General features: G+C 54.9%; 1 protein-coding gene and 1 long non-coding RNA gene across 16 annotated transcripts in view; one reads left to right on the top strand and one right to left on the bottom strand.

Annotated features, from left to right (window-relative positions):
- CELF4 (CUGBP Elav-like family member 4) overlaps positions 1 to 19,877 on the bottom strand; it is a 309,871-nt gene that overhangs the window by 785 nt on the left and 289,209 nt on the right. For 5 of the 15 annotated variants that reach the window (XM_081562379.1, XM_081562381.1, XM_081562383.1 and 2 more), the window contains exons 10-13: positions 18,387 to 18,470; positions 13,394 to 13,477; positions 8,586 to 8,664; positions 7,997 to 8,168 (exon numbers count right to left, since the gene is read on the bottom strand). In XM_081562379.1, coding sequence (XP_081418505.1) covers positions 7,997 to 8,168; positions 8,586 to 8,664; positions 13,394 to 13,477; positions 18,387 to 18,470 — 419 coding nt within the window. Of the gene's footprint in view, positions 1 to 1,317; positions 1,372 to 7,996; positions 8,169 to 8,585; positions 8,665 to 13,315; positions 13,478 to 18,386; positions 18,471 to 19,877 lie in introns of those variants that run through there. The other 10 variants (XM_081562377.1, XM_081562378.1, XM_081562382.1 and 7 more) reach the window with 6 other exon arrangements.
- LOC145534572 (uncharacterized) lies at positions 1,796 to 7,040 on the top strand. Its single transcript, XR_014074763.1, has 3 exons — positions 1,796 to 1,914; positions 6,167 to 6,268; positions 6,536 to 7,040. It is a non-coding gene; the product is annotated as an uncharacterized LOC145534572 (long non-coding RNA).

The raw sequence follows: 19,877 nt of genomic DNA, 5'->3' as shown, positions 1-19,877 counted from the left end.
TTAGAGGAAATTCAGCACTTTGAGGAAGTGGATGGGAGGACCTAAAGGAAGTTAGAACGGATTTAATCATCGAAGTTAAATTAACTCAGTTCTCGATTTTGTTTTGAATGGTGGCTTTTTGGTGTTTTGTTTTGCATTTCAAAGAAAAAAAATCATGATCTGACTAGAATCAGAAGGAGAATGCTTAACCATTGTGAATTAACAAATGAGACTCGTCTCCATTCTAGCAAGCAGCTTCCACTTATACATGGGGGTGACTGGTTACATCAAGAGAGTTATAACTGCAAAGCCCCCAGTTGAGGGGACAACGTCATGCGTATATCAATCCATGCTGGCAGGTTTTTCACACTGTTGATTCAACAAACAGCAAACCGTACACAGCAATCTAAACAATTACAACACCAAATAAAATAATAATAAAATTAAAAAACACTTGTCAAGGACCCTTTTTCAGTTGTAAACAAAAAAAGTGCATTTTGCTTTTGTCAGTACTGTTTTTTCAAACCAACCAAAAAGCCCTCCCCAAGCCCCAGGTCCCCCACCTCCCCTCCCCACATTTAATTTAGCAGAAGTAGCTACAATACAAACCTTACAATTGTGACCGGGCTCTCTCTCAGAGGCCTCGGGCTTTGAGCTCTAGTTTTTTGGTTTAGAATTTTTTTTTTTTTTATCATTCTGTTACTGTCGAGATTTTGTTTTTGTTTTTCCTTTTGAAGTGAGATTTAAAATAGCCTAACTTGAAAAAGACCAGACCTAGGAAAGTGTCAATTGAAAAAGGCCCCCAAATTTCTAGAAAAAAATAAAATCACAATATTTTCAAGTGCAAGTAAATCAACCACGCATAGATACTTTTAAGGTGTTTTCCTTATTTTTAAGAAAAAAAAATAATGGTTTGCACAGTTAAATGATCCCATGTCTGATAATTCGGGAATTCATCTTTATTTTTACTATTTTTTTTGTTCTTTTTTTTTTCTCTATGTGACATCTAGAGAAGCATAAAAAACGCTGAACAAGAAAAACCAAACAACAGAAAGTAAAACCACTGCAAGCACCAAGAACGAAACGAAAATGAGCACAGCAAAAAAGATTGTGGCAGCACAAAAGTCAAGAAAATGCACGTGTGATCATGACTGGCCAATCATCAACTGATACAACATCCAAGAAAAACGCTCCAATCACAGCACCTCCACGAAACTTGACGGCAATTGTCATGCAACCGATTCTTAGCCTTGTTACATGACGCCATCATGTCACACTGTGAACTTTGAGTTGATTTGAACTTACGGATGGGGGACTGTTTTCTCCACTCTCATGTGATTACGTGAACTTTATTCCTAGCTCAGCGCGAGACTGTGGTGGATTTGACTGGCCCTGGTTGGGTTGTTGGAATTTGATTGAATGACAAAAGAAGAAAAGATTTATATATATATTTATATATGTAGAGAGAGAGAGAGAGAGGACAAGAGTGTGGGTAAGCGGGGAGGAGGAGGAAGGGTGGGTGGGGTTGGGGCTTGTGGGGAGCAGGGGGAGGGACAGGGAACGTCGGGTTGAGGGTGAAGACGGGCAAGGAAGAAGTTAAAACAAAATTAAAAGGAAAAATATTTATACAGCACCAGACCACAGCATCAATCTAAAAGCTCGGATGAGAGAACAGCAGTCAAATCATAAGAGAACGGAAAAGAACTCAAAAGGATGGAGGAAGCGGCAGACGAACGACATGGGCACGTCAACACGCACACGCACGCGCACGCACGCACACGCACGCACGGTTGTTGATGCAGACAGGTGATACACTGTGAACAACAGCAGAACCTCACACAGGGCCACTACGGGCATCCGTCACGCTCCGGGTAACAGGAGGGGGGGCCAGAAAAAAAGAAAACAGCCCCTCAAAGCACCTTGCCCGGTGAGCAGGTCAGGGCCCACGCTCTCTGCTTTGACCCCCTCCTTGATTCTTTCTCTCTCCCCCAGGGGCCGAGCGCCCCTCGCCTCCCCAGCCTTCCTGGCTGCAGCCTGTGGTCAGCAAGGGGAGCCTGACCGGGTGGCTCCCATTTGCCGGGTGGGTCAGAGGCTGCCTAAGCCAACTGCTGTGTCCGGGGGTCCGTCCAGGAAACACTCGGCTGCCCGGGACGGTCCACACCCACAGCGACTCGGCCTCCCACCCTGTCCCGTCCCGCAGTGGCCACCATCCCCAGGGAAGGACGTCCCCACTAAGAGCACCGGGAGGCTGCGGGAGGCCATGGGCCTGTCCCCTGCCGCCCGGCCTCTTCCCTCCGTCCTCAGAACCTTCAGAAAACGAGCACTCGCAGTTGTGAGATTTGGAGTCCATCACAGCAATATTCTCAGAATTCTACAAACACACCCTGGCACGGCTGAGTTCGTGTTTCACGGCTGCCTTACTCTGCTTTGCTCCCAAGGGGGCCCAAAGTGAGGTGGGGTCCTGGCACGTGAAGCCTTTCGGAAGCTTCAAAGCTCTGACCCAGGAAAGGATCACGGGGGAGGTTAGGGCGCCCTGGAGGGTAGGTCGCAGGGAAAAGGAGAGTCCACGGGAGAGGGGCAGCTACGGGCCTGGCTCCCTGCCGGTCCCTGCGGCTGTCACCGTGCTCCTCTGCTTCCCCCCCACCCCCGCCTCCCCCTTCTCGGCTCCTTCACACCCTACATTCCCCCACGTAGGCTTTCTGGACTGACCCTCCTCACTGTCTTCCTTACTGATGGAGCCCTAACTGGTGTAGGCTAAGATCCCCCTCTCAGTGAAGCACCATCCAGTTATTCCAATCTGAGTTGTCTTGAACACGCTTCATTCTCCATTTGGGGTCCTCTGCCCCCACCCAGAGCCCTGGGGGTCCCCAGCCCCACCCCCTCCTCCTGGTTACCCCCGAGCTCGCTCCCCAGCCCCTGGTCCGCTGCAGCACCCCGGCCTGTGCACCAGGCTTGTCTCCAATGTCCCCAGCTTCTACCCGCAGCGGCTCCTGCTCTCAGCTTTGGGATTTCCCTCAGGCCGTGTGGAAGGGAAGCCTGAGACTGTGACGTGTCGCTGCAGATAAGATGCAACATAGCTGAATGGTGACGATTCTAAGCCTAAATCTGGCCCCCGGCTCTGCCTTCTCTGAGGAGCCCGGCAGGCAGGGCCGTCTGGCTCTTCCTGCAGCAGATCCCCCTCCCCGAGACCAGGGCCCACCAAGGCCCGCCTACAGCCCCAGCCCCTCCACAAGGAAAACCCATAGACCCGCCACACGCGAGAGCCAATGGCAGGCCCTTGGGGCGGGAGAAGAGGACTCAGATCTGAGGGGCGGGGCTGGGGGGACCCCCTAGTTATGCAGTGGTGTGGACTCCCCGCTTTCACTGCCCAGGACCCAGGTTCAATCCCTGGTGGGGGAACTAACATCCCACAAGCCCCGCGGCACAGAGGGCAGCGCCACCAAATGTCAACCGTGCGGGTGTGACTAAGGGACACCCAGGGACTCTCCCACCCAGTCCTGGGGCGCCCACTCCTCCCGCCCCGCTGGGCTCCTTCACTGGCTGCCAGCTTCCCTCCAGCCTCTCTTCAGTGCCTGGCTCTCCACACAGCCCCTCCTCAAAGCTCCGTCAAGGGAACTCTCTCACACACACTTGGCCCCAGCACACAAACACACTCTCACACTTAGCCTAAGGAGGCTCCCCGGGTTCTGCCGGCTGGCCACTCCCTTCATGTGAGAGCCTCGGCCCCTCTGCCCGCTGTGACCCTGCCTGGCCGCCCTCTGGAAGAGGCTCTCCCAGCCCAGCCCTAGACGTGGCAGCAGGGTCACTGACCAGCGTGGGGAGCGTGAATCAGGCCTGGGAAGCCACCTCCCCTCATGACCTGGGTGAGGAAGTTATGGTCAAGTTGAGCCAATTTAGATGCCAGGTTCTAAACACAGCTGGCCTCCAACCAGAGAAGGCTCAGGCCCAAAACCACAGCCTAGCACCAGGGAGGTCTGACCCGAAGCACCTGTGCCTGCAAAGCTCGGAGCAGACGCTGTGCAAAAGCACACTCAGATCCAAGCCCAGGGTCCAGAGACATGGGGTGGGGCTCCCAGAGACACGGGGCTTCCAGAGACATGGGGCTCCCAGGGTCCAGAGACATGGGGCTCCCAGAAACACAGGGCTCCCAGCGTCCAGAGACATGGGGCTCCCAGGGAGTCAGACCTGCCACTCAGCACATTCTCCCCCTCAGCTCTTCCCCTGCTAAACTGCACAGCCAGGCACCTGCCCTCAGCTCAAGCCCAGCATGCTCCAAGGTGGGACAAGGGACTTGGGTGTCTGCCTGGACCTGATCATGTTCATGCTTCTGCCTGTTTCCTTCCTCTTAGTTTCCCAGTAAAGATTTCTGGGAGAAACTCCCATCTTAGCACAAGATAAGGGGCAGGGGCTGCAAGGATGCCAGGAACCTACCTAACTATCAGGAGGCACAGACTGCATCCTACCCAGGCCTTGTTTCAGGGAACTGAAGCCCAACCACACTTCCCTGCCCACAGCTGCCCTCCCAGGGCCCCTCTTCTTCCCCAGACCCCTCTCACTCCAGTTCTGATTTGGCCACCTCTAAGCCTTCTGTCTTCACCACTGGCTCTGAGATCCCCTTCCCCGGGCCTCTTCACGTCTAGCTATGCCCCCTGAGCCCCTGCTCAGGTGAGCTCTGTCCTTCTGAGCAACTGGAACTCATCATCGTAAACATCCCTTGTTGGTTTATAAAATCATGCAGCTTTAAGCTGCTTTTACAGCTGTTTCCTCCCTCCCTTGCTGGCAGCAGCCACTTCCCACTGCAGTCCCCAAGTCTGGCCCTTAGCTGGCACCTGCCTTCTGTTACAGCCTCTAACAGCCTTGGGCTGGGAAAGCCTGAATGCACCATTTGTTAAAATCCTGTGAATGCAGCCAAAAGGTCAACTTGAATGTAGGAGTTACGTGTTATTGTTTAGTCGCTAAGTCGCATCCAACCCTTTTGCAACCCATGGACTATGTCTATCAGGCTCCTCTGTCCATGGGATTCCCCAGGCAAGAATACTGGAGCTGGGTTGCCATACACTCCTCCAGGGGATCTTCCCGACTCAGGGATCGAACCCACATCTCCTGCATTGGCAAGCAGATTCTTTACCACTGAGCCACCAGGGAAGCATAAGGGTTATGTGACATCACAGTGTTTGTAGGAGACTGCCTAGTGAAGGGGTAGTCAGTCAGATGGCTGACCCCAGAGAAGGGAGATGTCGTGATGTGTCCCCTCTGGTAGTCAGAAGACTCTGGGGTAGGAGAAAGTGGGGCGAGAATAAAGGGGGGGTTATCATTCTCCTTACTTGAAGGGGTTAAGCAGCCCCCCCAAATCATGACTCAACCACTCAGTAGCTGATTGGCAAGTGACTTAATCTGTGTGTGCTCCAACTGTAAAATGGGAATAACAACACTGCCTACCTTATAGGCAGCGACAAGTATAGTTATGTCTTAGAGTTGCCACCTACGAGAACAAAGCCTTGTGCATGGTAAGCACAGTGTGAAAACCTGTGGTTCTCATCTTTCCTGGCTTTTGTATTCCCTGGTGGAAGAACCACTCTGCTTTTTAAACTACTCCTCTCAAGTCCCCGCTGCAATTACGACTGCTAACTGGTTCTACCCCGAGGGCCACTTCTTACCTTCTGTCCCAAACAACAAATCCGCCTCCCTCACCCCTTCCTCTGACCTACATGGTCTCTCCTTTCTTGGGTCTTAACTTGCGTCGAGGTCTACAAGGTTAAGACAGGCTACTGTCAAGGGAGCCACAGAATCCCAAGGCATGAGCCCCCAGCATGCCCCCACCTGAAAACTCCAACACCTGGGTTTCATTACTGGAGAAATGGAAGCCCAAGAGGAGAAGCACCTTGACCCAGGTCATGCCCTGATGGCAGAGTTAGTCTATTGAAGAAAAAGTGCTCCATGTCACAAAAGGGCACTTCCACTGCACCATCCCTCCCTCCTCTGGAAATGTGCCCTCTGCACCATCTGCTGGCTGCCACAAAGCCAGAAGCTCCACGTGGGCAGGATGGTGACCATGCATCTCTGTATCCCGGAACTGAGCACAAGAAAGTGCCCACACTCTGAATGGATGAGTGTGTGTGTGTGTGCACACATGCTCATTTGTGTGTGTGCGTGTGTGTGCGCATGTGCTCATGCACATTTCATGCAGACCAGAGACGGGCAGGGGCAGGAATTCAGGAAGCAAGGGAGGCAGACTTCGCTTTTCCAGCCTTGCTGTAAATGGAGGCTCAAGAAACCTCTTGGAGAGAAGGTGAGTATGGCTGCTCCTGAGTGGACAAAAGGGGTCCTACTGGCAGTGAGGGGATCTGAGAGGAGACTGGGAAACTGGAGCCCTCCCTCCCAGACCCCAGACTCTGACCCTTCACTGGGATGTGTAACTGTCACATGGCTAACCTTTCTCACAAGCCCTCTCCATCTCAGGTCACAAATACTCTGCTCTTGCAGCCACTCTGGCCAGAAATCCAAGTGCCATTCTAGCCCTCTTTCTCTCACACCCCCTCAAATTCCTTCCCAACAGCACCAGCTCCCTCACAGCACCTCGACTGACTGCTATCCCCCTGGACTGAGCGGTTAAGGCGCTAGACCTCTGCTTGTGGCCCCACGGTCTATCAACATAGCAGCCAGAGATCCTACTGAAATGCAAGTCACCCACAGCCCTTTGCCTTGCAGAGCTCTCCAGTGGCTCCCTTAGCCCTCCATTTCAGCGGAGAGGCCGAAGTCCACACAGCGAACTGGGTTCCTACACAAGGCAGCCCTCTTCACCTCTGGGATCTCCTTTTCTGCTACATGCCTCCCCCCACACCCGCCATAGCTCTCCATCATCTCGGCCTACTGCTGGACACACCACCTAGCCCTCACGTTGGAGCCTGTACACCATACTCCTCTGGACCCTGGCATGGCTCCCTGCCTTCCCTTCTTCAGATCTCTGCTCTAACGTCACTTTCTCAGCAAGGCCTACCCTGACTACCTGATTTAACTGTAACCAACAATTTCAACACCCTATACAAGTTACTCTTTGATCGTATGTCCTTGTTTGATGTCTGTCTCCCTTGCTAAGGACAAGGATTCTGATCAGTATCACTCATGCTGAGCACTTAACAGTAGCTGACGCACAGAACTGTGGAAGCGGCAGAGGGCTGGCAGCCTGGCCTTGGCCGGGGAACAAGCTGGGATGGCAAGAGGGCACCGCAGTGGGGGAAGCCAGGCTGGGGGTGAACCCTTGATGACCAGGCACATCTCCCAGCCACCCCCCCCCACCCCCACCCCAGGAAGCTGCTGCATCCAGGGAAGTATGTGGCCTGGAGGAGGAGTGGCCCAATGGTGCCTCCAGCTTTAAGGCAGGACTCAGCTGGGAAGTGACACCTGCCCACTCATCACGGGCTCTGCGAAGTGGGCAGGGTAAGTGGCCCCAGTCCCATACATACAGTTACCCTCCTCAGCCTCTGTCCCCTCTTGTTTTGTTTTTTTTTTTTTGGTAAAGTTCTCTTTGAAAAGTCGTGTTCCCTCTTCTCCAGACTGAGCTGTGGGGAACTGGAGGCGTGAGGCGGTCAAGTGTTGACAGGCCCCCAGAGCTGGAGAGTGGAGAGCCAGGGAGTCTGGGAGAAGGCCCCAGACTTCATTACTGGAGAAGTTCCCCACCACAAAGCCTATGCCGCCCAAACTCTCCTAGCCCCTCCAAACCATGCCATCGGCTCACCCCAGGATTTTCTGGCAAACAAGATTGCCAGTGTAGACCTTCTCAAAGCAGTTCCCTCCCTCCAGCCCCCTCTTGGCTCTGCGGCAGGGGCATGGCCATACCCATTTCTGCCTGGGATGACCACAGCTCTGCGCCTGCCCCCTGGGAGCAGGTCGAGCCGGGCGCAGCGGGTCCAAGGCACAGCTAGGGTCCAGGCAACAGAGGCCAGAGGAGGCGGCGGGTCCGTCCGGTATCAACCTCCCCAACCTCCCCCGTCCCCGCGCCCCGGCCGACCCCGGTTACCTGTGCGAGTCCTGGTCTCCCCCGGGGGACGCTCCCGCCGGCGCTCAGTACGGGCGATTGGCGTCTTTGGGCCGCTTCAGCTGCACTTTGAGCCTCTTCATGCCGATCTGGAAGCCGTTCATGGCCTGGATGGCCGTCTGCGCGCTGGCCGGGTTGTCGAAGCTCACGAAGCCTAGCGAGACACGAGGGACGAGGGCCTGGGTTTCCACGGGGCCGCCCCGGCCGGGAAGGTGCGAGGAGGGGAGGGGGAGAAGGGCGGGAGCCGAGGGCCGGGGGCGGGGCGAGGGCCGGCGGAGGCCCCGCCCACTCCCGCCGAGCCTCCGGCCGGGGCGGGGCTCGAGGCTCCGCCCCCTCGCGGCCCCGCCCCCCGGCCCGGCCTCGCACCCCTCCCCAACTGCCCTCGTGCGCTCGGCCTCTTCCGGGGCCCGCGCTGAGGAGGCTCCCGGCTCCCCGACCCGCGCGGGCCCGGGTGGGCCGTCCCCGCTCCGCCTCGGCTCTCGGCGGCGCCGCTGTCCTGGGCGCCCTCTCCCCCACCCCGGCCGGCCCCGGCACCTAAGCCCCCGCCTGCGGTGGGAGAGGGCGGACACACCTGCGGGCGGAGGAGTTTATTGGACACTGTCCTCCCTGACAGGAGGGGGCCTGGCAGCGGGAGGGCACGGGGGGCCGGCCTGGGGAGAGAGAGGAGTGCGAGGGGAGGGAGGGGAGGCGCCCCGGAGCGAACTTCGCCGCCGCCTTCCCGGCCGCCCCCCTCGCGAGCGCCGCCGGCCGCAGGGCGGGGCCGAGACCCCCCCAGCCAGGCTCCGGGTGGCCACCCGGGTCAGTCCACACTGGCTCGCGTTAAACGCCACCTCGCTCCCAGAGGCCGTCCGCACCACCCTTTTATGTTTAGTACAACTCCATCCTGGGAGCAGCGGCTCTTACCCTGGACTAAGCAGGCGCCCGCTGACGCGTCCCCTGTGAACCTCTCATAGCACTGATAATGGTGTAACAGTAATAGTACAAATTGACACTATTAGCGAAAGTTCGCTGAGAGCCTTCTGCGTATACTACAGGCTGCAGAAGTGCTTGTCACACGTTCACTCCTCCCAACATCCCAGGACAAGGATATAGAACCATCCATGGCTCCCAGTCACCTGAAGCAAGCAGTTTCCAGGTGGGACTGGATTAGGTTCCCAAAGTTGACACCTTTTGGAACTTCGAATGCATCTCCTATTTATAGACTACACTACATCAGCATTTCCCAAAACGGCTCAAAATGGTGCTCCTCGAGAAAGGACCTTCTGTGGTCAGGTGGGTTTAGAGACAGGTCACTCTGGAACAGTTCCTGGCACATTAACAAACAAAAACATCCCTCTCCCACCCCAGCTTCTCTCTTCTTTATGGCATTTTTTCAAACCTCGTATTTCCTGGAATTTATTTGACTTTGGAGGCCGTTTCTCTGGTAAAATGGACTTAGATCTTGCAAATATGAAACTAAGCTTGGCAAAGTTTCCTGGCCATCCTGCAAATGTGCCTCATTTGGGGCATTTGTCCCCAAATGGCCATTAGATATATAAGGGACAGATGTACAGACTCCGCCGAGGTAGAAAGCTGTTTCTTGGTTAACTATCTGTGGTCCCATGGTCCTTCCTGAGACCCCTCCCTCACTCTCCCCATGTGGTGACCCTTTCTCCCCTTTACCTCCACCCAGACACTACCTCTTCTGGCCTCTTTTCTCTTTTTCCCTCCTGCATTTCTGCACATTTTCTCTTGCAACCATGCATCATCAAAGACGGGGGAGGGATGTGTGCAGGTACACGTGAGTGTACTCAAAGAGGGCTAGCATGTGAGCTCAGATGAGACTGGTCACAGCTGGGCCCAGGGCAACATATCCAACATCTGTATTCATCTATACACCTAAATACACAGGAAGGATTTCAGATTATCCGTAGTTGGAAATCAACGTGAGTCATCTTTCCACCTCCCCCTCTCATGCCCTCCTGGTCCATCCCTTTCCCACAAAACTACAGTCAAGCTGTCAGCAGAGCAGTTTTCAAATGTGTGAATGGTGCATCTGTTACATCGCTCTCTTTTTAGGCAAACTAAAAGCCTCCCTTCCTACCAGGGCAAGATAGCCTAACTGTTGGTGACAGCTCCCCCCCCCACCGCCCGCAAAAAAAAAAAAAAAACCCCAAATATGAGCAAAGTGGGAAAGAGATGGGACAAAGATAAAAAGGGCTGGAGATGCTGTGTAGGGCGAAGGTGTAAAAGGAGGGAGAGAAGTTCCTGGAGGAGGCAAGAAGCCCAGCCTCAGGTTGAGTACTGGAAGCCTGGGGGTTGGGAAGGGTTCCAGGCTCAAGGAACTTTTCTTTCTGAACTTTCTTAACTGGCTAGCAGTCAGGGTAGGGAGCATCTCCCCAGGGCCCCCTCGGCAAGGCTCTGGGCACCATCTCCCATGTACCTCGTTTCCAGGGCTGTGTCCCTTCTCCCAGAGCCCCCTTCCCCATTCCTCCCACCCCTGAGAAGGCGCCTGCCTCCCAGACCGTGAAGGCTGTGCAGACAGGATGCCCTCCTGGCGGCCCTCCAGCCCCTCCTCCAACGCCAAAACCATTTGTGCTGCTCACAAAGGCCTCCAAAAGATTCTGTTTATGGTTATAAAGAGCAAGGGAAGACTCTGAGGAGTTCACTTTCACAGAGGACCACGTGTGGAGCAACATAGCCCTTTTGGGGGGAATAAAAGGGGCCCTAGCACCTCCTGAGGGTCCACTCTGACTAGGTCCCTCACATGGAATGTCTTGTGTAACCTTCACAGCATCACTGAGAGCTGACTGCCGAAATCCCCATTCCACAAATGTGGACACTGACCCAGAGAGTAAGTTCACCCATGAGTGTGTGCTGAGGAGATGAACAGGTTGGGCTGCCAAAGCAAGGGAGGGAACCCAAGAGACTGAAGGAGGAGCCACTGGGCCGGCCAGATGGGTGGGATCCTGGCCTTTCTCAAGGCTGGTGGATGTTCAGGGCTAGATGTTTGTTCAGGAAGAGAGAAAGAACCAGAGCAGAGGTATATGGGGGAGGACTTCCAGAAAAAGTAGGGCAAAAGTCTGCTGGAGAACTTGAATGAGCTAATGGCAAGGATAATCTGGGATTGACTGGAGGGAGCGGCACAGCATAGATGCCAGAGGAAAAGGCTGCAGACTGAGCCTGCTCCAGCCTGGGTACCCAGCACAGTCTGGGCTCTTTGCAGTTTTCTTCTGACTTATGGAACATCTGAGGCTTACTTAGAGACCAAATGCAGCTGATCTCCAGTCTGCTGTTTTTACATACGTAACTGTAATTCGTCAGAAGAAACACCAAACAGTGGAGGGGTGCACCCTGGTCTTTTCCTTTGGCCTTGTTCACCCATCCCCCAGAGTAATGAGCTGTTGGGCAACTCTATGCCTCTGAAGTACCACAGATTTTTAGTGGCAGCTGCCAGAGGGGAAGGGACACTGTGCAAAGATCTTGACTGCCTTGGGGAGCATCATTTCCACCCCGAAGCCCTTCATGGACCTGGAGAGCTGGTCTCCAAACTGGAATCTCCTTAACAAGTGCTTTCTGGCACTCCTGCACTTTTGTACCTTTTCCCCTCCCCTGTCCCCAAGAGGGAACCCAGGTTTCCTGGTCAAAGAAGGATCCTATTCTGTCCTCACAGCCCCTGGATCTGGGGGTCAGCATGGAGGTGCTGGGCTGACTCAGCTCCGGTTCCATGTGTGGCTGTCTAGGGACCGGACTCCTCAATTCTGGGGGCCTCAGGAGTAGATCAGACCTAAGAAAGAAGCTCTCGTGGAGGCAGAAGAGGTGGGAGAGGAGCCGAGGAGGAGCGGAGAGGAGAGGTGTGGGGATGAGGTGAGTTTCCAGGAGGTCTGAAGCAAACTGAAACTCAGGAAGCCCAGCTGAACTGGAATTTCAGATAAGCAATAAATACTTTTTTAGTATGTCTCCAGTATTGCATGGGACACATTGCACATAATATTTGGGACATGTGTGTGTGTTAGTCACTCAATCGTGTCTGACTCTGCGACCCCATGGACAGTAGCCCACCAGGCTCCTCTGTCCATGGAATTCTCCTGGCAAGAATATTAGAGTGGGTTACCATTCCCCTCTCCAGGGGCTCTTCCCAACCCAGGGATTGAACCTGGGTGTGCCACCTTGAAGCAGATTCTTTACCTTCTGAGCCACCAGGGAAGACCCATTTGGGACATATGTATACTAAAAATGTATCTGTTACTTATCCAAAATGCCAGTTTAAGTGGGTATCTCGTGTTTTATCTGACAACCATACTCCTAGATCCTCCCAAGTCCTTCATCTCCCATCTAACACTCTGTCCAGAGGAATTTCCCAAAGGTATCTTCATCCAATTACTCCCCCATCTTCCACTGCCTACAGCACCATATGAAGCATCTTCACCTGAATGACTGAAACCCTCCCCAGCACAGACTTGCCCTCACAGCTGGTCTTCCCTGAATCTTCCTTTCTCCCCAAAGCCTCCAGCTTCCTCATTCACTAGCCTTTGACTCTCCTCATCCCAGCCCCCATACGCTCATCCGTTCTATTTCCCCTGCTTGGAAGTCCCTCCCCTTCTGTCTGTTTGCATCCACCTGCCTTTCTCATTCCTCCATTAGTTGGTGCCTGGCAGATCTCACTGCCATTGAATAGAAATGATTTTCATCTAAGCTCAGACCTGAAGCTTCCTGAGGGCAAGGACCAGTTTCCTCTTCCTGATTCCTTGACAGTTTCACTCTGGTGGCCTGAGGGGTGGGGGTTTGGGGAGCAGGGTGCATTGGATGGCAAGAGGGGAGCAAAGAGCAGGGTAGACAGAGAAGGGGGCAGGCGCAGGACAGAAAGATGGACAGAGGAGGCCAAGGGGCCAGCGGGGTAGGGACTTCAGTTGGATGAACCCCCCACCCCAAGGATCATGCTCAGCTTTGATCCCCAGGGCCACTGTAACCTTGAGAGGAGAGGGGTGCTGGGAGAATGGCTGTTGTGAGGCTTTGCTCCCTGCCCCTCCTCCTCCTGCCCAAGACGGGTCCCTTCCCTTCTCAGTTGGTGGGAATTGAGCTTTGGGGCTGGGAGGGGAGGCTCTCTCTTGGACTGGGGGTGGTGGGTAGGAGACTGGATGGGAGTGGGCAGGGAAAGCCAAGAAACCAAAGAATAGAAGAGAAAAGAGGGTGAGGGATGGAGGCTGGAGGCTGGGCACCGCACTTGGGAGTCAGGGCGGGGGGGGATGTGAAGGAGCAGGTTAAAAGCAGTTGGACACCGGTAAATTGGTGCGAGCACCACCCTGTCCTAGGTGAAGTTGGTTTGTTATCTTTACCCACCAAAGCATTTACTTTGGTTAGTCGCCCGATCCACAAACACTTTCGAGGAGATGACATTACCGAAAGGGAGGAACATCTGCATCAGCTCAGCGTCCCCAAACTCCTGGGGCAGATGGTAGATGAACAGGTTACAGCCCTCGGGCCCTGCGGTGGGGGGGGGGGTCAGGGGAGGAGGGATGGCGGGGTGGGGGAAGAGAGAGACAGAGGAGAGGTGAGCGAGTTAGGCAGCGGCAGCAGGGAGGGGTAGGGGCGAGGTTAGGAGGGGGGTCTCATCCAAGGTCCAAAAGCGGCCACGAAAAAGTGGGGAGCTGCTGAGCCCCGGGTCTGAGCTCTGCTCTCCACTCTGCTCTCCAGCAAGTCTCTGAATCTCTCTGTACCTCAGTGGTCTTTTCTGCATCACAGGGTGCCTGGCAACTCTAGGGCTCCAGGGGCGGAGGCAACCAGTGAATAGAGTGAACATGCCTGATTAGTCTTGGAGGAGAGATGCTGAGGAGAGGCAGTGGGTAGGGAGACCTGCCCAGCCCCCCTTCCCCCTCCAGGGGAGGATGGAGGGAAGTGCCAGGGGCAGCCCTGTCTCTGCAAGCCTCACTCCCCATTTTTCTCCAGCCAAAGGCAGGACTCTGGGGCCTGGAATCCCCATCCTCTGTCCTGGCCTGCAGCCACTCTTTCCCACTTGATCCCCAAAGGCCTTACCCTCTGCAGCCCTGAACCTTAAAATCAGCCCTAATCTTGAAGGTGGAAACCAAGATTTATCCCACCTGCTCCAGCAAGCCAGGTGAGCAGAAAGGGCTTCATAGAAAGGCTTCATGATGGGATACCCATAAGCCAGGGTACTACCAACTTCATCATATAAAAGACTCCCCATTTCAACAGTAAGAGCCCTGCCACTTCTGTAGTGCTAACTGTAGTGCCAGGCTGCTCTGCACACTTTATGTATATGTTAATTCACGTAATCCTTACAGCTGCCTTGAGGCTACTGTCATCCCCACTTCACAGATAAGAAAGCTGAGGCCAGAGAGGTTAAGTCACCTGCCAAGTCACTTAGCTTGTAGGTGATGGAGCCAGGATATGAACCCAGGCCCAGGCTGTCTGTCTCCATGGTCTGTGTCCTCCTCTCTCTCTACTTCCCTATCATAAATCTCAGTGCCCCAGAAATTTCCAGATAGCTAAAGATTTACAAGTTTCTTTTAAAATAAATTTATTTTTTATAAAAATTAAAACATATTGGCAGTTTCTTTCAAAATTAAATATGAATTTGACGGGGGAGTATGTAATTTCCTCGTTTCTGTCTCACCGCAGCAAAAAGTTGAAGCGACAGACGGAGGAGTGTTACAGCTCTGTTACAGCTCAGTTTAAATGCCAGACCCATGTTATAGCTCGGTTACAGCTCAGTTTACATGTTTCTTTTTAAATGACCAAAAGGCTGAGTTTTAGCTCTTTGAATGAGAAATCTCTCAAAGCTGCTTCCTCTTTTTCTTGCATCTAAAATAGAGTGTGCCACATAAAATTTGATCTTTTAAACTGTGTGTGTGTGCTCAGTTGCTAAGTCATGTCTGACTCTTTGTGACTCCATAGACTGTAGCCCACCAGGCTTCTCTGTCCATGGGATTTTCCAGGCAAGAATACTGGAGTGGGTTGCCATTTCCTACTCCAGGGGATCTTCCTGACCCAGGGATGGAAATCATGTCTGCTGCATTGCAGGTTGATTCTTTACCACTGAGCCACCTGGGAAGCCTAACTACTTCTGACATACTTCTGACTTCTAAGTTTACATCTTCCATCTATTTCTGTACCCTTGAGGGTCACAGCTGATAGCTAAGAGTCCTCTGACCATCAAAGCCTCCCTCTGAACCAATGACCTCCTTGGCCCTGGTCCCTGCCCCACACCATCTGTCCATCCCCACTCTCTGGCCTCCCCTCCCTGAACGGCGCTTTCAGAACGGGTGCAAGCGAGCTCCCTCACCCACTGCCAGGGGTCCCAGTGCAGAATTCCCCAAGCCCTGGTGGCCCTTCCTCCCCTCCACACCCACCTCCCGTCCCCTTCAGCCATGGCATGTTTTCACTGGTTCATACACTATGGATGTGTCCCTTGATGGTCCCCAGCTAGACGTGAGTCCCCACAGCCCTGGGGCTCCCATAGCCCATATTCTGGGCAATACTGAGGCTCTTTCTGCAGTAGGTCTGGGAAGATTTCTCTCCAGCCAGAAGGGGGTGCTTTCTAGGGGACAAAAGCATTTGCCTTCCCCATACTCCTACTCTGCTCTCCCTACACGCTGACACCCACCTTGAACTTGGGGGCCTCCCTACAAGCTCAAGTCCTGCAAGCTGCTTGGTACGGATGTTATTTCTGTTCTCCTTAAAAGAGATGAGGAGCCTCGAGGGCAGAGCCTCTGCACTCAGTCTCCTCAGCATCGTGTGTGGCTGAGCCCCACAGGACTGGCTCTCCCAGTCCCAGGCTAGCCCCCTGCTCCCTCACCCCCAACAGTGGGCCTACACATTGTCATTCTCGGGCTACCCTGGAGCCCTCAGTGCATTCCCTAATTCCCAGATTATCGAGCATCCAGATGGCACAACAGTAGGGCTTTGGATATCAATCTGGTCCAACCCAGCCTTCGGAGAAAAGAGAAATGGAGCCCCAGAGACAGAAAGTCATGGCCCTGGAACACATCACATCCCCTGGCACGACAACCCAGGCGGTCTGTGGGAAGACAGCCTCATGGGCTTCAGGCATCTGTTTTCAGGGTAAACTCAAAGACAAGGGAGCTAGAAGGTGGTTCCTGCCCAGCAGCCAGCGTGTCCTGGTATTTCAATGGCATTGACACAAGTGGTGGTGACTACGTGGAAAGAGGCTAACCACTGGCATGCCTGGAGGAACACAGCCTTCCGGTTCATACCTCATGCAACACTGGACATGGCTTTACTCTGGCACCATCCCACTCCATTTCCAGGCTCACCTTATACTTGGCAACACCCATGCCTTGCCTTTGCTCCTGCTGTTCTCCCTGCCTTGGATGCCCATCTCCCCATCTCCAAATCTCAAGACCTCATCCTTCAGGACCCCAAAGAATTCCCCAAAGACCCCACTCCCAGCACTGTGAGCTCACCCCTGTATGCAGTGTACTTCTCTAAAGATCTGAGTTCACATCTCACCCCTCCCCCTGCCCCGCTCCCCCAGGGCACCAAAGTCAGGGAGGATGGGAACAACAGTGGGAGGGCCCCCTGCCCGAGGGGAGGCCAAAGTGGGGACTGACCACACAGCGTCTGCTCTAGGGAGCAGGGCACAGGGGTGGGAGGGCCTGAAGCTGCTCTGAGATGGAGAGAAGGTACGTGGAAGAGTTCGGAACTAGATACATGGGCTGGTACAAAGTGTGAGGTAGGGGGTAGGACAGGGAGCAGATGAAGAGAATGGGTTTACGCCAGTGGGAGGGGCTGTCATGTGTGTTGGGGCAAGCAGCACTGATCTGCAGCTGTGTGTGTGTATGTGTGTGTGTGTGTGTGTGTGTGTAGAGACCTCTGAGCCACAGGCCAGAGCGATGCAGGGCACTGACTACAAGGTGAGGGTGGGTCAGCCTGAAGTCAGAGTGGTGACAAAAGCAGTAAGGGCCCTTGGGCACAGTTCTGGGCCTGGGATGGGCAAAGTTGCACCCCACTACTTGTGGCTCTGACCCGACTGATGTGGTGCTGGAAGGCCACTGGAGGGAGGAGGGCAGGGCAGGCTCCAGGGCCACAGCCTAGGGAGAGGATCCGCTGGCAGAGGCAGGCTGATGCCCTATCCCCCACCCCTACTTCACCGATGGGCCCAGGTGTGACTTGGAGCTGCAGCAGCGCGTGCTGCAGGAGTGAGCAGGGGGCCTCACTGTGCACCCCACTGGGTTCCTGCAGCTTGATCTTCACGGGCCCTGGGAAGATGGTAACACAGGTCTCGGGAGCTGCCCCGTGCACGTGAACTGAGAATACCTCACGAACAACTTTGGAGGGGGTGACCAACTGGTGAGGGAAGGGCGGCATGCACGGTGAGAAATCAGCAGGTGACTGCTGGAGTCTGGAGGCAGTCTTGAGCTAGGTGATCCTCACGCCCTTCTAGGGAATGGTTACCACTGTCCTCATTCTACAGGTGAGGACGCCAAGGCTGAGAGAGGAGAGGCCAAGCTAGGACTTGAACCTAGAAGGATTTGCTTCAAAGACCAGGCTCTCAGCTGTCCAGGCTCTGGGGCCTATTCAGGACCACAGAGCTTTGGACTAACAGACCCTGAGGTCCTTTCCAGGACTAGCCCACCTCCCATAGCTCTGGGACCGTCTGCTGCAAGGACTACGAGCCAGTGATCTGGAAACCACTGGACCTTTCTGGCCATGTGGGCTACTGGGGCGGGTGTGGTGGCCTTACTGGCAGAGTGACCCTTCTCATGGCGTAGGAGACAGGACCCCACCAAACTGGGCTCTGTGAGCATCCCCGAGCTTGGACTTGTTATCCAGTCCCCGTGGGGCTCCAGACTCTGTAATGGGAGGATGCTGAGGGTCTCTAGGAGGTTCCAGCATCTGAGGCCCATTGGCCTGCTGCCCTGTTCACAGCAGGGCCTCAGAGGCAGCTTTCTGGGATCCCCTTATTTTGCCAGGCCTACACCGGAGCACCCCAACCCCTCACCCGCCCTTGGATCCTGCCCTGGGAGCTCCAGGTGGGCTCTCCTGCTCACCGAGAGGGCACAGCTTCTGTCCTTGATGAACTGGTCTCCCCACTCCTGCCCACCACCCCAGCCATGAGCATCCCTATGTCTCCCCTTCCTCTCCATCGGACAAATGCTGCCCATTGTGGGAGGGGCGAATCCTGGACCCTGTCTCCTCCAGGCCCCAGCCATCCTGACCACCCTCCACTGGGGTTTGCAGAACTGCCTGTGACATGCATCTCCGCACCGCCTCTCACAGTCCTGCGACCCCCCTCACCCTTGGCACACTGCAGACATGGTCACCTTGCCAACAGAACACAGCAGCCAAAGGCCTGGGGGAGCAGCCTCTTTGGGGGGAGGGGGGAGCGTAGGAGCCCTGCTGGCAGACTCACCTTCTCTCTGTTGCTGGGGGATCATTGGAGGTGGCTGAGGAAAGGCCTGGCTTATCTGACCATAGGCAGCAGGGTAGGCGGCTGCTGGAGGACCCAAAGGAAGAGGCAAGAGCGAGAGACGGTGACAGTGACACGAAGAGAGACAGGGTGAGAGGCAGGAAGAAAGAGAGAAGTTTCAGTGGTGAGCAATCAAAGCAGACCAGAGAAAAAACTGCATTTTTACATAAAGCCAGTTTTTAGCAGTAATGAAGGAGAAGCAGCAAAGGGAAGACTAGAAGTTGCATATGTGTGCTGATGTGTGTGCATGTGTGTGCATGCTGGTGTGTGCCTGGGGGGGACAAGTTTAATCTGCAACAATGGACAACCCATGTGTGCAGATAATCCACAATAATGGATAATCAAAAACATCAGAATGGAAGGGATGGCCCCACACCACCTGGAACGCACCAGGTTTCCCCTTCTCTGAGCCCCGGCTGCCTCGAGCTCACACAACCTCACCCGTGCTCAGATGGCACCTGTGTGGGAAGGAGGAGTCACCTTAGGTGTGAGCTTGGCCTCTGGGATCCTGCTAGTGGGTGGTTCCCCAGGGGCTGAGGACTGAGTTGAACAAATCTGATGCTTTCTATATTCAAATGGAAAGGGTGAGAGGAGGCACAGGACTGGCTAGACCCTCCTCAGCATGGGTTGGCTCCCAAAGGGGTTCGGGGGGCTCAGCAGATAAGGAAGAGGGCTTCCCCTGGACTCTAGGTGACAGCCAGCTCATGCGGGCCCCCATGTACCAGGCAGCCCCGTTACCCTCCGGGGAGACACTGCCGGCTCGTCTGAACACAATGAAGAGGGACCCTGACGGGGCCAGATAGCAGGACCCTGGCTGGCAGGGATGACTGTGGGGGGGGGGGGTGTTTGTACGCGTGTGTGTGTTGTCCAGCCCAGAGGTAGGAGAGCAGCGTGGCTGACAGCTGGCCTTGGTCTTCCCACAGTAGTTCATCACCTCCCCATTCAGTGACCCGAGGCCACCTGCCCGCTTCTCCTTTTTTCTACCTCTGGCGGCCTGTCCTCCTCGCTCGGGCCCCACTCCTCTTGTCTGTGTGTGGCTGGGGGTGGGAGGATGGAAGCTGCTTCCCTTCCTTCAAATGGGCATCTGTGCTTTCTGAGCCAGTGGCCCCCCCAGCTCCAGTCTTACGCAGTGCTGCTGGGAGGTTTGGTGCCCCTGGACAGACCCACTCTGGCAGCACCACGGGGGCGGGATATCTGGCCTCAGAAATGTCGCTTCACAGCAAGGCTAAAGTTTAGCCCAGCTCACCAGCTCAAGTGGGGTTCTGATCCCCCACCACTGCCAGGATGAATTAGGGTGAGGTAAGCTCTGCCTGATCACCAAAGGACCCCTGCAGAGAGCGAGGCAGCCTGGGGGTGGGGGGACCACAGCTCCCTGTCAGTCCCTCCCCACTCCCCCAAACCCCCAAACTGCTAAGCCCAGGCTTGGGTGGGGCG

Source organism: Giraffa tippelskirchi, chromosome 14, assembly GCF_054371585.1.
Source record: "Giraffa tippelskirchi isolate mGirTip1 chromosome 14, T2T-mGirTip1v1.2.pri, whole genome shotgun sequence".
NCBI classification, from domain to species: Eukaryota; Metazoa; Chordata; class Mammalia; order Artiodactyla; family Giraffidae; genus Giraffa; species Giraffa tippelskirchi.
The sequence above is the reverse complement of the archived record's forward strand: the minus strand, read 5'-3'. Positions and strand labels throughout refer to the sequence as shown.